Here is a 15680-nt window from a genome sequence, read left to right as displayed (position 1 = left end):
GGGCAGGACTTGGCAGTGGTTCTGGGCTTGGCAGGGAGACGGAAGGGATCTGGGGTTCAACTTTCTGCCAAAATAAGATGATACCCTATAATGTCTTCCTAAGGGATCCTAAAAGGGCCTTTCCCTTCTCTTCATTTTCTGCGTTCTTCTAGATTTTCATTTCTTCTGCAAAACCCATTCTTGGGTGGCTGCTGGCACCAGTACAAGCTGCCCTGGGTTGTAACCTCAGTACTTAACCGTCATCAGAAAGTGAGTCGGTTCCAGAAAGCGTCGGTGATGACACTGAGCACAGATTGTCTAAGTGACTGAGAGATAACCTCTTGGAAGAAGAGCTATCTTTAGCCTGGTATCTGGCAGCCACTCTCTTCAGTACAAGAAGGGTGTCTTCTGTCACTTGGATAATTACAGTTGAAAGAGCAGCCTCTAACCCCAGGGTATGTTATGTCTTCTAAGCAGTATCCGTTCAACTATTGAGGATATGTTTATGTTTCTAATCTCAAAAAAAAAGAGTGGGGGGGGATCTGAGGTTACTGTTCGACTGGAAAAATGTCAAGACTCGATTGGCAATATCCCGCTAAACCACAAGTTTGTAGGAGAGAAAACAAAACCATTAGCTTTTCTAAACTATGCCTATGTGCATTTTAAGAAAACATACACAGTATAGGCCAGTCATGCTCTTATTATAGCTGTGGCAATCATACATATAATTGAAACGCGGAAATACTACCCCATGCTGTTCAATGAATGAAGGAAAAACAAATCTTTATTATTCCAGGGTTCACATAATGCACAGGAACACCATTGTCCTTTTTCTTTTTTTTAAAGTCAGTTTTAGCTTTCAGATCTATTTTATTGTCTGTGGGAACATGTGTTTTACAGACCTGTCATGTGAAAGCTATTAAAAAGAGGAACTGGAAAAATAACAATAAGCCACGTAACTATGGTATGTCTACTCCCCAAGTGTTCAACTGTTGTTACGGGTGCTTCAAGTGGGTATGAAACTGGATCGCACCAAGCAGCATTAGCTTTGCTGTTGCAATTTTTCATTGGGAAACTAAGGATTTTTCAAGTAGCCTATTAATATCATATTGCTGGCTTAAGAGAGATGTTTCAGGGCCAAGTTGGCTGGGTTTCAAAACGTTTAGGTAGTGGAATGAAGATGAGCTGGAGCAAAACAGATTGTCCATTTTACAGAGCCTGAATCTGTGTGTTTACTCTCACCAATTTCCAGTATTTTTAGAGAAAATTGTGCTTGATATTCTGAAGCAGTATGTTAATTTATGGTCTCCGTTATAGCCTTGCGACTGAGAAGACAGTTCAGCCTTATTTCTGTATGTGTGTGTACAGAACAGAGTTAAATGTTTCACATGACAGATTGCTTCTCTTTGAGGCTATCAGAAAAAAAGTCATAACTATAGATTAGGCAAATCTGTTAAAACGAGATGAAGGGACTTCAAAATGGTTTACAAAAAATAAATACGTTATTTACACGCAAATGGAAAACATTTTTAGAACAACACTTTAATTTTGTCCGTCTGGGCAAAGTCCTTGCTAATTAACAGCATAGTTGTTTATGACAACTGTAAAAATTTGCTCTGGGCAAATCAAGTCAAAACCAATGAGCGACGTTTCTTAATTTCAAAGAAACAAATCCGATCATTTAAAAGTGGCAAGAGTGTAAACACAAACCACAGACTCTTAACCCTTTTAGTGGTCAATAAATATCCTGTGACCCTTGTTGCAACAGTATAGGTGTTATTCATGGTGTTGTGACCAAATGCCGCCTGGGGTAATTACATTTTCTTAACTAAATGAGTTCCCCCTGTAGTTTCAGGCAGAAGTAGTTGAGGGGTTTCTACTAGCCCGTTGTGTAGTGTGGCTGTACACTATTAAGACTGTTTTGGTTTTGTCTCAACTGGGCTGCAGTTCACAGATGGGAAACGTTTTCCCTGTAAATGTAGATTGTGAATGTGTTTGGGCATAGGCATATCAGATGTTGGAAAGCAGGTGGGGCATGAGTCTGCTGTTACCGTTTCATCTATCCATTGAATACAGCTAAACAGCAGTATTTCACTACCACTTTCATTCAGGGGTAATTCACTGTAGTTTGGTTTCACTTAGTGCAGGAGAGGTGCGCTGGAACAGGTATGATGAATTTGCTCACCTGCATGCGTGCCCAGTAAATCCTGCCCCAGCGCTGAACACAATGTCATTGTTCATCTGTCCAGACCAGTTGTAAGAATTAGAGAGTCTGAGGAGCCTCTTGCATCAGATGTGCCATTATTTAAGTCAGTGGCAAAACACATGGGGAAACTGAGGCACATAGAGCCTTAACCGCCTTGCCCACGATCATGTAGTGGACTTGGCTATCCAGTCCCCTACTCTTAACTTGGAGACACTGCTACATTTTTCTGAAATAGTATTATAATATTGTGGCAACAGTTGCCTTATACATGTGGAACAGCTGCAGTGACCTTTCTTTTGTTGGCTTGTGTCACAACCAGTTTCTCTTTGGTTGTGATGGGATGTACAGGCAACCCCCACTTAGCGCTCTTAATTGGTTCCTGAAAACCCGAGCGTTAAGCAAAACTGAAAGTTTTTGACGACATGGCGACCGCGAGCGTTATAACGAAACTCACTGAGCGCTAAGTGGAGCCAGGTATCAATTACAAATGAGCCTTATAGTGAAATAGGGCTAAGGGAAACAGCGTTAAGTGGGGGTTGCCTGTACTATGCACCCAGAGTGAAGATGTAGAAATGGATGTCTTTTATCCCCTAGGTTACAAACAGTGCTCAAAAACAGATTTCACGTGGTCCACACTTGTTAAGAGCTGGATTGAAACGGATATGGTTTCACCGGCCATTGTGGCTGGTCCAGTTAGCGTTCAGAATAAGAAAAGATAGCTCTGTGGATGTCTATATATGTACCTTCTCCTACCAGCCAGCAAGCTTGTATTGGAAACCTGCTTAGATACAAATAAATACAGACCATGTTAAAACAGCTTGGGGTTGTTTTTTTTTTAATATAGTATCAAAGGTAGTATAGATTGAGCTTACCAAATCCTGATATTTCCCTGCTTGCTTATACAGTAACTCCTCCTGCAGCATGTCACGAGAGAAAGACATTTTGGTGTTGTATTTATAGCATCAAGCCCTCTGTAGAGAATAGCATCACATTCCTTTCCATTGCTTCTGGCAGGGTGTGGGGGATGCTGTTGGCATTCATTCCTGTAAGTTAATATTTGCAATGTGCAAGACTTAACTGGGACTAGGCAGCATGTGCATCTAATATCCATAGGTTATCCCGGGAGAAACTTAGTAAAAATAATTCCTAACACTGGAAACGGATCAGAAAAGTAACATCAGTGCTGTGCTGCGTTGTTTTCCTCGGGTTCTTTTTGCTCAGCTCATTCATATTTCTCCACGTTACTGATGCTGGGTTTTTTTCTTTTCTCTTTTATTTTCTTCTCCCCCGATTAGCTGGCTTGCCCTTCCTGATCATTGAAACCAGCACGATTCCACCGTATAAGCGGGGGTTCTACTGTAACGACGAGAGCATCAAATACCCCTTGAAAACAGGCGAGACAATTAACGACGCTGTGCTCTGCGCTGCAGGCATTCTCATTGCCATCCTTGCTGTAAGTAAAATGAATCCATGCAACTGTTTTGATGCTGTAGCATCCTCGTCTTGTCCTACACGCCGACTTAATCCTTAATTGAACACTGTTAGCACTTGGCTGCAAATAGCTCAGGCAGCCCACACAAAAGAGCTGCGCCAGAAAATCTCTCCTTCGGAAGTCCTTGGTGAGGATGCAGAATTAGGACTTTGCTTTGAACAAGTGAAAAATCCTGCGCCCCCAATAACATGAAAGGATGGCTTAAGGGATTGGTAATAGGAGAGGGAGCCTTTCACCTCGAGGTCAGCTGTTCAGATGTAAAATCCATTGTTATTGAAGACACACTGGTGGATTGATTGATTGATTGATTTTTGTGAAATTCATCGGTAGTTAATAATCAGCGGGGTAATTAGTAGCTGATTAGCTGAATTTGTACAAAATGTCTCGGGCTCGCAAAAACATTCTGCAAATAAGCACAGTCATGCATATGGACCATCGAAGCAAAGACTCGAGCAGCCGTGACGTCTGGTGCAGCTCTTATTGAAGTCAGTGGGGATGCTCTTGTTGACTTGAACAGGAAATGGACTGGAACTGTAGAGACCCGGGCTGTGGTCCCGGTGCAGGCCGTCTTCTCCACGCCGGATTGGCAATGTGGGGGAGCTTAGTTGTAGGGATGTGTATTGCACTCGCCATGAGGTGTAAATGTCCTGTGCCGTTCATCGCGAGCGAGACTCGGCAAACGTGCAAACGAAAACTGACAGTGGAAAGACTTAAGATGACTTCTGAAGCTTATAAACGAGTAAAAAAACTGCTTGGGCAAGACTTAGAAACTCCCCAGCTTAAGATCTAGCTCACCTTCCAGTAAGTATGCACTATAGAAGCAAATGATTCAGTGTCAATACAGAGTTGGCATGTCTCATCCAAATTCGAGTAATTCCTGTGGTATTTACCTATTCCATATTTCACGCAGTTGTTTTTTTTTTAGAAAAAGCAGGCTGTGCTTTTGCAGGCAACCACTGCATGGAAAAGTTTCAAAGGTAGCATTAGGTTTTAACACATAGTAAACTGTACATATATTAAAGGGCAATTTAAACCTACAGGGGTGGGGGGGGAAAGGTTTATCCAGATTTTTAACCAGAAGAAACAGCTATTTCTATGGCTGTGATCTTGTCTCATCTTTTCAATCCCTTTTGATTTCTTTTTTCATATCAAATTTCCCACTGTTGTGCTGAGGGATTACGCTTTGTGTGAGCACGTTTTGGTTTAGCTGATGGGCCAAGCACAGCCCTGGCAGAGTCAGCTGCGTGGCGCCGTCTTGCATCCATACTTTGTTTAAGGAAAACACAGTGGCCCAAGCAGATCCCAGGGGGGTCCGACAGCATCACCCCGATGAAGTATTACTGAATTTCAACTGGCTTCTCTACCGCCACCGGGAAGTGAAGTTCCACTTTTCACTGAAATAAAAGAACTCCTCTGAATGTGGCAGATCCCTGACCCCTTCTCTTGCCCTTTGGCACTATTATCATGATACCAATGGGGATAACTTGGATGTGGGGCACAAGTTGACATGGACCTAGGTTTATGCCACCCTCTTTATCTTTCCCACTCTCACCGCAGAGGGATGTGGGCACGGGCAGAAGTCTTTGCACCCCCAGCTGCAACAAGGAGTCCCAAGGATTCATTGCTGCCGGCATTAATTAAAGCAGTGCTGAGGCTGCTTTGATTTACCTGGGTGCCAGGCTCAAGCTCCCTCAGGACTAGGGGTGGGGTCAGAGTTTGCTTTGAACTGCCTTCTTCCCACAACCTCCCCTTGGTCTGGCACAGAGCACAGAATGGAAAATCTGGCCCTTCATTTGATTTAGGCATTTTTATCTGGATTGGAAATCCCCCAGCATTTATGAAAAGTCACAAAGTTTCCCTTACACCTGCTGCAGGCAGTCCTCAGGTGTTTCCCTGAGGGTATTGTTGTTCTCCTGGTTCTGCCAGCTAAAGCAGGTGGGGAAGTTAAAAGGACAGAAATGAAGTTAGGCTCCCTTGCTTCTCCTTTGTCTTAGAAGCAATAAAGCGGCTGTTGCTCTTAGGATGAAATGATGCCTATAGGTTCACACCATCGCCTCACACCCGCCCTGGTTGTGCAAGCAGTTGTTCACATAAATTGGCCGTTCCTTGTACTCCGAGGTCCTTTTCATAGGGAAATTGGGACCCTGGCAGTCACCGCCCCTCTGCCATTGTCACGTTAATGAATCTGGTGAATCCTCCCCAGGACTTTGCAAGCCGTAAGGGAAGGACCTGGCAGAGCATCCCAGCTTAGTCTCTTGTGCCGACCCTCACAGGAAGAAGTTTGCCCTGTAAGATTTTTCTTTTGGAAGAAACCTTTGAAAGTCCATCTGAGCCTTTCAGCAGTGCTGTGCTGTCATCTGCTTTGTAAATTATAGCTCAGGCCCTCTCAGTGGCATTCCCTCTCATGCCAAGGGGTACTCACAGGGACATGGGTCAAGGATATCTGTTTTGTTTGGTCTGCCAGACAGGTGGCTGATTCCCTTTCCAACTCATCCTTTGGCTTTCTTCTCTTCATTTCCTAGAACACTATCAGGTTTCCTGCAGCTAGAGAGTACACGAAGCCAGATTTCAACCATTATTTGCCTATCCAGTGGATTCATTCGGCCACATGCAAAAAAGCCCTCAGCAACAACTTGCTGTCTGTTTGCTCAGGGGAAAAAAAAGTGAAAAATTAGTAAACATGAAGGAATTTTATCCTGCAGGTGAATTACCCCCGAGTTTGGAAAAGCCATAAAATAAAATGAGAAACCCTCTCATTTTCACATTACTGCCTGACATACCATCATGTCGGCTCCACACAGAATCTGCTTCTGATCAGCAGTAAGCCAGTGGCAAAGACGGGAGCTGGAACCAAAACTGGAAATATAATCAACTGACTATTTAATCCATAAGTTTTCTAACATGAAATGGCAGGTCAGTTAGGGGGGAAAAAAAACCCCCCAGAAGTAGCCCGGACAGAAATAGATGTTTTCTGTATAGGTTTCCCAGCACCCACAACAAAAGTAACTTGGTAAGGAAAATAGAAACGCGCAGCTGTTTGCTGTTGAGCGGTATAAATGGCTAACAAGTGATGGAAGAAACAGATTCCTCGCTATGGCAGAATATATGGAAAATTCAAGTCATTCCGACCTCCTTTTCAGATGTAACCCAGATACCAGAATTACTGTAGCATAATATGAATTCCTTCCAAATCCACAAAGCACTGATTTCTCTCCTTTTGGTTGAAATGTTTGCCTTTCAAAGCCATGACTAGAGTCGAGGGGGTCTGAGAAGGAGGAATTTGGAAGAGTAAGCAAACCCACCTCCCCGCTCCCGCCCCCTGACCTTTTTGCTTCAAAGGGTGACACTGGTACTGTCTTTAGTCCAGAGCGAAAGGTCCAGGTTATGTTTTGAGTGGTCTGAAGATGCCCAGAGTTCTTGTTAAATAAACTTCAAAGGCTAAGACCTTTGGCTCTTGCAGGACATAGGGGGATCCGCATTTGTTTTCAGTGCCTACATATTTACTGACTGGGTGCCAAATTCTGACCTTGAAGTTATCCCTGATACAGCCTCTGAGATACTAGTTTGCCCCTAGGGTTTCTGCTCCCAGACCTCCACTGAGTGCTTTTCCTTTTGGAGAAAATGCTTTCTTTGAACCTCTTGGAAACTCAGGATTTCCCTTTATCCCCATAGTAGCCATGGCAAACACAGCAATAATGCAAGCATCTCCCCACATACCAACCTGTGAGCCTCCAGCCACTTATTGAGGGACTCCCAGGATAAGTGAGAAACTCATTCATTCCTGTTCAGGTCTCGACCTTTCTGTCCTTGCTGCTCACAAGGCTGGGGCAGTTGTTCACCAGGAATAAAATTCATCCCGTGCAGAGGATATCACAACGACTATGCAGTATAGGGCCATCAAAACCGTGCCTTGAGTGGTGGGCAAGCTTTGTGGTAGCCCTCTCAACAAGGACGCATTATACCTCCTGAGATCGAGTGACCACAAGCATTTTTCTCCTAGGCCACTCAAACTGTCCTTGAATGGTAACAACTATCAGTTATTTCCAGCTAAGCTCACCTATGAACCACTGAGCTAAAGGTGAAGGGCACTTTATTCCGTTTCCCGAGTCCCCCGATCGATCACTGTGTTGTTCAGGCCCAATCCCATGTCCTTGACAGATCTTGACAGCTTTTGGAAACAACCCAACCAGACTGATTTTCCTAGCTCAGCTATATTATAAAAAATATACATGGAGATAACCAGATGCTTTATATTTAAATGTGAAATACCCCCATTAGGTTAGACATGGAAAACAGTGTGTTAGAGACAGAACTGAATAGAAGGATCCCAAAAGAGTAATTACCAGGGTAACTGGATAATGGATGATAACGGCATACAAAACTTGCACAGCGCAGCTCAGAAAGCGTGCGTAAGTGTTCCTTGAAGTTATATATTTGTTTGCGACTACTGCCTTACTTTCTTGCCTGCTTCCAAAAATTCACACTGAGAAACTCGCTGTACCCCGCATGCAAATTGCTTGGTGGAGACACCAGTCCGAAGAGCAGCTCAATATCTTTAAGACTTGTTTTTCCAGGATGAAGTTTCAGTTTGCGCACATCTGTGCTGAATTAGTTTCCTAAGTCCCTCTTTATCAGGGACAGCACCGCCAAAAAACAAGTTTGCCCTATTTTAGCTTCTCATTAAGGTTCAGCCATGATTTTAACTAAGTGAGGAGGGGTCATGACTGCCCAGCAGTGTGTTAGTGGGGGACCGAAGTCTCCAATTTACAATCTGCTACATCTGTGCAATTACCAAGACCACCAACAGTGAGAGAAAATATTAATCCCTGGACTTTGTTGGTCCCCGTTTAAACCAGTCACATGTCTTTCTCAGGGCAGGAGCCTAAGGTTTAAGGGGATCCATTTGTGAACTCTGAGAGTAAGGGGACATCCGCTGGTGTCATATGTCATCCTTAATTCAATTTGCTTTCTCTCGCCAGTGGCTACTAGTTGTGAGCCTGGCAGCTTTCCCCTGCATAGTGATACATGCCCGGCACTCAGAGAAAGTGGCAGCCAGCCGCTGGGGCCACACGTCCTTCTGCAATGCGGTTGCAGTGTGCACACCTTCACTTTGACAGTGGCACAGCCCACAGGCTGTTTCTTTGCCTGTTTGGGGGAAAACCAGATTCCTGAGCGCCCACAAAGCCTGCAGGGAATCCTCCAACCACTCGTTTTCAGACAAATGAGCAAACACGGAGAGATTTTGAAGTAGAGAGAGGAGCTGACTCCAAAAGGCAATGAGAAATCATCTATGTCCTTGGGAGATACAAATGAATTGTGTTCTGCTCGTTGCTCGGGCATTTCTTCAGGCCTCCTGCAAGCGCCCTTCCTGGCTCTCAGCCTGCATTTGAAGACAGTCCAAAATGTAGACGAACCACCTTGTAGACAGCCATTCTCCAGGGATTACAAGTGATGCTGGAACAGGTTAGCCGAAAGCCCCTAGACATCCATCGGTCAAGGCCATAGGGAACTTCACGTTCATTTTGTGTGCATAGTGGGCCTGTGCCTTTTAAACTCTTGATAGCAGTTCAATGGCCCTGATGTATTTGTCTAAGAAACACGGTGCTATAAGCTCTCGTTATGCTTATTATTTACCTTCCTTTTGATTAAGCCCGCTTAGCTATCATTTCAACTGCTTTAGGTCAACCGTTGTTTTTGCAAGCCGCAGTACCAGAGAGTTCAAACAATGATACAATTTCATCCCCTCTTAGTCTGATTGCAATACTTTTCCAGTTTATTAGTTTCCAAATGTTGTGCCAAGCTTTTTAAAAAGGTAAGAAGGGGAGAGTGCTCTCCTCCGTGCATTTGGCAGGCTGCCACGCTGTGAAAAATATTGCTGGCTGTTTCAGAAAGGGATTAACATGAAGGCATTCTTCCTGACAGTTAAATTTACATATCACAATGCTGCTGACTAGAAAGGAAGGGGGAGGAAGGGAGGGAAAGAAACACCTCACTTTATTACTCAGGTATAAAAACATTTAAAGTAATGAATAAAATCCTAAAGTTGTAAATCTGGGGCTCAAAAACTAGGTGCGTAACGTGACGGAGAACAATTTAAGCCTTTGCCTCTTTTGGAGAGGTGAGACATTTGGACTTCATTTCACAGCCTGATTTTCATTAAACTGCCTTTTAGGAGTTAGGATTACAAGAAGCCAGGCCCTCTGGTTCATAACTGTGATTTATGGCAACATTGTCAAATCTGCAACACTCCCCCTTCAAGTGGCACAAGAAATACGTAATTTGCTGCTTAATAACTACAAGGACCGCTGACATTTCCAGAAATAGCACGTGTTTATAAGAAGCATAGTTTGATTTAAATTGGGTCCGGTCACTGCAAATTTTAGGCGAGATTCTGAAAACGTTGAGAATCTGGCCTTTTACATTTTTTTTTTTTCAAGATATGAAAATATATTTAAAAAAATCTGAAGTGCTTCACATTTTCTTTTATGAGCCACTCCAGTTCAGTAACAGCATTCCAGGAATTATTGGCCTTGAATTGTGGAAGGGATAGAGAGAAATGGGAAATTTAGGTAAAAGATTAGAGGACGATCAGGCTGTACAACAGCCTCCTACTTGGCCATGTCTACCTACATGTGCGCCCCACTGCACAGTTGTTACTGTGCAGTCATCTAGCATGTGCTTTATCTAAAGCAAGCGCTAAATGGCTGCGCAGTAAATGCCGGTGCTGCGCAGTCCCGGCGCTGCACAGGTTGTTTCCGACCCGACCGCTCAGGAGCTCATTGCTACTGTGCAATAGCGGCGATGTCACAGTGTGCGCCCCCCGATGCTACATCTTGTGTAGGGGCGTCCCTTAATATGTTGGGAATCCTATTGCTTAAGAGAACCAAAATCAGTAAAGCAAAATACTATAAATGTTGGGAAAAATCTGTAGTAGGTTACAGAAGGTCAGAACGGTGTCCCGGGGGTCTCTACCATCTGTGATCCTGTGGACATCATACGAAGTCTCCAGTGGAGTGCAGGGGAGCTGGCTTGACCGAGCTGCATATCATTCATGTGTAAAGGAAACCAAGCGGCTGGAAATGTCTTAAAAGAGCTGTACTGCTACACTGCTGGGTTATTTCCCTTGCTGTTATGCATAGCAGCTTCCTTTCCACTGCAACCACATAGGAGCAAGGCATGTCATTACGGATGCATACACACGCACACGCAAGGTGAACGGGGCGCTTGGATATTTTTCACTCCACCGTGGTTTGGTATTAGTAAGAGCAGTGCTGTTCATAGGTCTCGCTCCGGCTCAGCTTGCGGACTTGGCCCCTTCTCAGGCAACGTTCTCCATCTGGAATTACTTGCTATTTGTTTGGGTCGCAGCCGTAGTGCTTATACTACTACGTTGTCCAATCACTGGCATAGTGGTGCCAAATGTTTTCAGATCTGTTATGACTGCTTCACCTCACACATTTACATAGGGTAGGTAAAGTCTAGGAAAGAGGTTAGACCAGTTTCTTTGTATCTCTGGCCATGTCCCTGTTTACCTGCAGGCTAACGGAGGAGAAAAAAGAAAGAGGTTATAATAACACGTCATTTTGCAACGCTCTTGGCTGTAAACAAATGCACTAACGCATCTTTTTACGCAGTCTGAGATAGAATCACATCTCTGAGATATCATGGCGTCTAATAGCTTTCAGATGGGCAAATTATTCTTGGACTCCTGTCAATATTTATATTACTTGAGCCTGCTTTGAAGGAGGGATTTATGGATAAATATGTATCGTTCAGTAACATGCCCGCCTTGCGTATGAAACCAAATTTTCTCACTTGAAGTGTTAATATGCATTTGGCTTTGAGCCTACAGTAATTAATGGAGCTCTGAAAAAATGAGTTCAGGATCTTCCAGTTTCTTTCTTGAGAAATGCTCATCTGTCCTACCATCTGATCGTCTTGTGCGGTTGCACAATTGCATCACAAGGCCTGTTCATGGAAATTACTTTTATGGCCCTCTAAACCTTTAAAAAAAAATTTTTTTTTGTTTGTTTTCTCCCTCAGATCATAACAGGAGAGTTTTACCGGATCCGCTACTTGAAGGAGAAGTCAAGATCCTTCATCACGAACCCGTATGTGGCAGCTCTGTACAAACAAGTGGGATGTTTTGCCTTTGGCTGTGCCATCAGCCAGTCCTTCACAGACATTGCCAAAGTGTCCGTCGGACGGTTGCGACCTCATTTCCTGGAAGTTTGCGATCCAGATTATTCAGAAACTGACTGCAATAAAGGTTACTACATTCAAAACTACACCTGCAGAGGAAGCGACAGCAAAGTCCAGGAAGCCAGGTGAGGGCTGTTCTCTTGCCAAATAAAGCAGGGGGGAAATGTCTGTCTGCCAAAATGGTGTTCCTCAATGTATTTCTCGTGGATTCGCTGCCAGCAATGGGTCATTCGAAAACCCCCGTGTTTGGGAAGACCATAACTTGACTGGCCCTGGACAGGCAGCTCCCTATTCAGCAGAACTCTGCTGAATGATACTTCTTCCTTCTTTTTGCTCCTACTCTGCTATTTCATGACCTGTTGCTCAATGTGGGAATTTACCATAAAGGCCAAATTAAATTGTAAGTGGTTTGCTTTGTGCACCAGGCTAATTAGTACTTCTTTGTGTGTGGAGAACATTTCATGGCCCTGGAAAGTAAATAGGGATAAGATGTCTTTTTCAAAGTCTTCAGTGAGCTCACTGGATATTTTAGTTAGATTTTTGCTGGCACCTATTACACAACTTGCACTTAATGCGAGTGGATAAGTGTTTACCTTTGTTTCTTTAAAGACTCCTGGGCATGTGGGACCAGATGGTATATTATCAGTCTAAGTTGCATATAACATAGTTCATAATTGAGTTGCCTCGGGAAAGGGCTTGGAAAGGGATTGCAGTTCACACAATCTGCCCAGCTACTCACTTATTCTATTAAGTGGTTATTTGGGCAGGGTTACGATGCAGCTAAAAATATATGCCCCGACTGAATGGGAGGGAAGCTGCAACCCCACAAATGCATCTCCGTCAGCCATAGCCTGGGTAGTCTGTGCAGGAAAATGAGGGTGTTCCTGGCATCGGTTCCTTTCCACGGGGTCGGAAGAGGCAGGTCACCATCCTGCCCCTTCATCAGTAGTATACAAGTGCAAGCTAATATTTCAATGGCTGGATTACTCATCCACATTCTTTGCCTTACAGGAAATCCTTTTTCTCTGGCCATGCCTCCTTCTCACTCTATACCATGCTTTATTTGGTGGTAAGTATCTCTCAGTTTTCTGTTCGAACTGCACATGGGGGGAAAACTCACCTGTACTTGCAGCGATCTGCCTGCTCTCTCTCTCTCTGTATATATGACTCTTATTGCTGCAGAGGATTTCAGGGGCTGAATACATAAAACCTGTTAGTCAAAGGAAGGAGGAAAGAATCCAAATTACTCTCACTTTTTAACACTGGTTTGGTTACTCCTGAACTTTCTTTCTGGCTTCACAGACTTTGGCCATGCACATTGCTGGGGCATTGCTTCCTGTCTCACCCCAAACTACCACCAAAGTCCATGGGCATTTGTCAGTGAACAATGCACCTACATAGCTTATGGGCAGGAGACAAAGGTCGCATTAGGAAGCCTGATCTCTGCACTTGATGAATAGGTATAAATGGCTGCTTCAGTAAGCAAAAGTCAGCTTTGTGTATCACATTTGGGCCCAAATCTGTAAGCAGAGCAGGTGAACTAGCCTGCACGCTCAGTCTGATCCAAAACTGCGGGCTGGTCTTGTTTTTCTTTGTCCATGAAAAATGGCTCTACCCTTCCTGTGTTCAGCCGTTGAATAGAGCAGTGTGCCAAGGTGCTTCCTGCCTTTAGCTGCTGGAGGCATGCTTGATACAGCTCATGAAAGGACCTAGCACAGGTCAGTTATGGGTGGAACTACAGTAAGCTTTTTTGGAAGGGGGATTTGGTTAGTGATTTGTGTAAAAAATAATTAGGAAAATGGTTTTGGATACTTTCAAAGATTTGTGGTCCCCATATCTCCTGTAACGTTAGATTGGAAGCCAGAAAACTGGCCCTGCAGTTACAAAAACATTAAACACAAACTTTTTAAAATCTGTGACTAGTACTTCCACCCCACTCCTTTAACTTGCCCTCTGAAAAGATAAATTACTGCTGCTCCCTCCTGGTTTTTAATCCCTGGAATTTTTTTGCATTCCCCCCTGGGCTGGAAGCAGTTTCTGTAATTTAATTACTGTGCCTTTCAGACTGTTTGGGGGGCTGCATTAAATTATTTCCTCTTTTTTTTTTTTTTCCTTTTTTCTTTGCTCAAAACATTTCGAATTTATTCCGAAAACATTTACGCCATTTCCTCTCAGCAGCGTTAAAATAGTGCAGTCTGAATAGCAGGGATATGTGAAGTAAAAGAAAGGGGGCATTTCCCCGCCTCTCAAAAAAGATTATATTTAATGCATTAATAGATGAGAGAGAGAGAGAGTGTGTGCGTGTGTGTGTGTGTGTGTGTGAGAGAGAAATACAGGATTATATCAACAGTCCCGTACCATGTGTTTCTAAATGAATGTTTTGTTTTATGCGCCAACCAAAATCACTACTTCCATGAAAAGGTAATTCCCCCCCAACCCTAGTAGACCTCCTCCTCCCCCCCAAACAGTGATCTATATTTATATACCCTGAAGTGTGGCAGCTTTAATTAAGGGAACAAAGTTAAAGGCTCTTATGTAGTGGCGGGGGGCGGTGCGATGGGCAGGAGGGGAGGTTTCCCAGTGCCAAAACCAATGCTGTGATGTTTCACAGAAATCTAAGCCCTTAATGGTTGATTTGCAAAACTTTCCAAATTGCGCTTGGAAGCCATTGCTTACAGTGGGTTTAAAAAAAAAAAACCCGAAGGGTCTGCAGTCAGTCACTTAAGTCATCTCTGCCTTCGGAGTGGCTTGCATGCTTCGTTTCAGGAAACTGTGAACACGAGTAACAGGCACCCTTAAATAGGTCAAAACCTGTTCTGCTGCTTTCCCTTGACTAAAACACATGGGGACAAATTCTGAAATGCTTACTCAAGAGAAAACCATCCTGTGGACAGATTCCTGGGATGAGCTAGATGATATCAAGATCAGTGGGAGAAGAGAGGGCTCAGCACTTCTCGGGACCTTTGCTTCACTAACTTCAGTGGCAGTTGACTAAAGGCTTTGGGCTCTTTTGCAGAACGTACTGTGCAGATTGCATTCCTTCTGGCAAACCTTGCCAGCGTAGATGACTGGTAGGGGAAACACATGCCCTCCCCCCCCGAGATTGGCCCCCAACTTGGTACTGCTCAGGACGCAAGGCAGTTTTTTTGCTGCATGGGCTAGGTGTATGTTGGGGGGGGGGCGGGCACTAAGCCATGGCACAGAAGTATAGGAGCACATATGTGGCTTTTGGCCCACCCCCAGGCCCGCCCACAAATTGTGCCGCCCACCCCCGACTCACGAGGTACCAGTCACTGCTGCTTGCCACATTTTTTTTCTGCAAAGCCAGTAGTTACACAGCAAGCTAGAAATAAGGTGGCATGCTGCAGTTCAATGGAAACTTGGGCCCATGGTATAGGCTGACAGGTCTTGGAGAGGCAGGTCTGGAAACAGCATCTTGCATGTAACACTCCCACGGGACACTGGAGAAAGTGATAGATTTCCTGCTATTTTTCATGAATAGGCACCAGTGTCTGCCATATATTTTTTCTTCTAGCTGCATGGTTTTTGGCCACTACTCATGACTGAGTGGCTTGCTGTGAGGTTAGAGAATGGATTTGTATAGGCTGGTTTGGCAAAGCGTTATCTGGGTTGGACTAGATGATCTCTCAAGGTCTCTTCCAGCCTTACTTCGGTGTGATTCTGTGAGTGTCACAAACAACTGGATAGCCCTAGCCATTGGCATGATTGGCCCTTCTGGAGCCCTAGCCATTGGCTCCATTGACCCCTCCGGAGCCCTAGCCATTGGCTCCCTCTACCCCC

The 15680-nt window shown here is 44.3% G+C and overlaps 1 protein-coding gene and 1 long non-coding RNA gene across 2 annotated transcripts in view; one reads left to right on the top strand and one right to left on the bottom strand.

Annotated features, from left to right (window-relative positions):
* PLPP3 (phospholipid phosphatase 3) overlaps positions 1–15680 on the top strand; it is a 69747-nt gene that overhangs the window by 34080 nt on the left and 19987 nt on the right. Inside the window, exons 2-4 of the mRNA XM_006025730.3 lie at positions 3481–3638; positions 11721–12004; positions 12891–12948. Coding sequence (XP_006025792.1) covers positions 3481–3638; positions 11721–12004; positions 12891–12948 — 500 coding nt within the window. The remainder of the gene's footprint in view (positions 1–3480; positions 3639–11720; positions 12005–12890; positions 12949–15680) is intronic.
* LOC112550609 overlaps positions 9527–15680 on the bottom strand; it is a 16209-nt gene continuing 10055 nt past the window's right edge. The window contains exons 2-3 of the long non-coding RNA XR_003094542.1: positions 13000–13089; positions 9527–11216 (exon numbers count right to left, since the gene is read on the bottom strand). This is a non-coding gene — a long non-coding RNA (uncharacterized LOC112550609). The remainder of the gene's footprint in view (positions 11217–12999; positions 13090–15680) is intronic.

Source organism: Alligator sinensis, unplaced genomic scaffold, assembly GCF_000455745.1.
Source record: "Alligator sinensis unplaced genomic scaffold, ASM45574v1 scaffold941_1, whole genome shotgun sequence".
NCBI lineage: Eukaryota > Metazoa > Chordata > Crocodylia > Alligatoridae > Alligator > Alligator sinensis.
Note: the sequence above shows the minus strand (reverse complement) of the source record. Positions and strands in the feature narration are given on the sequence as shown.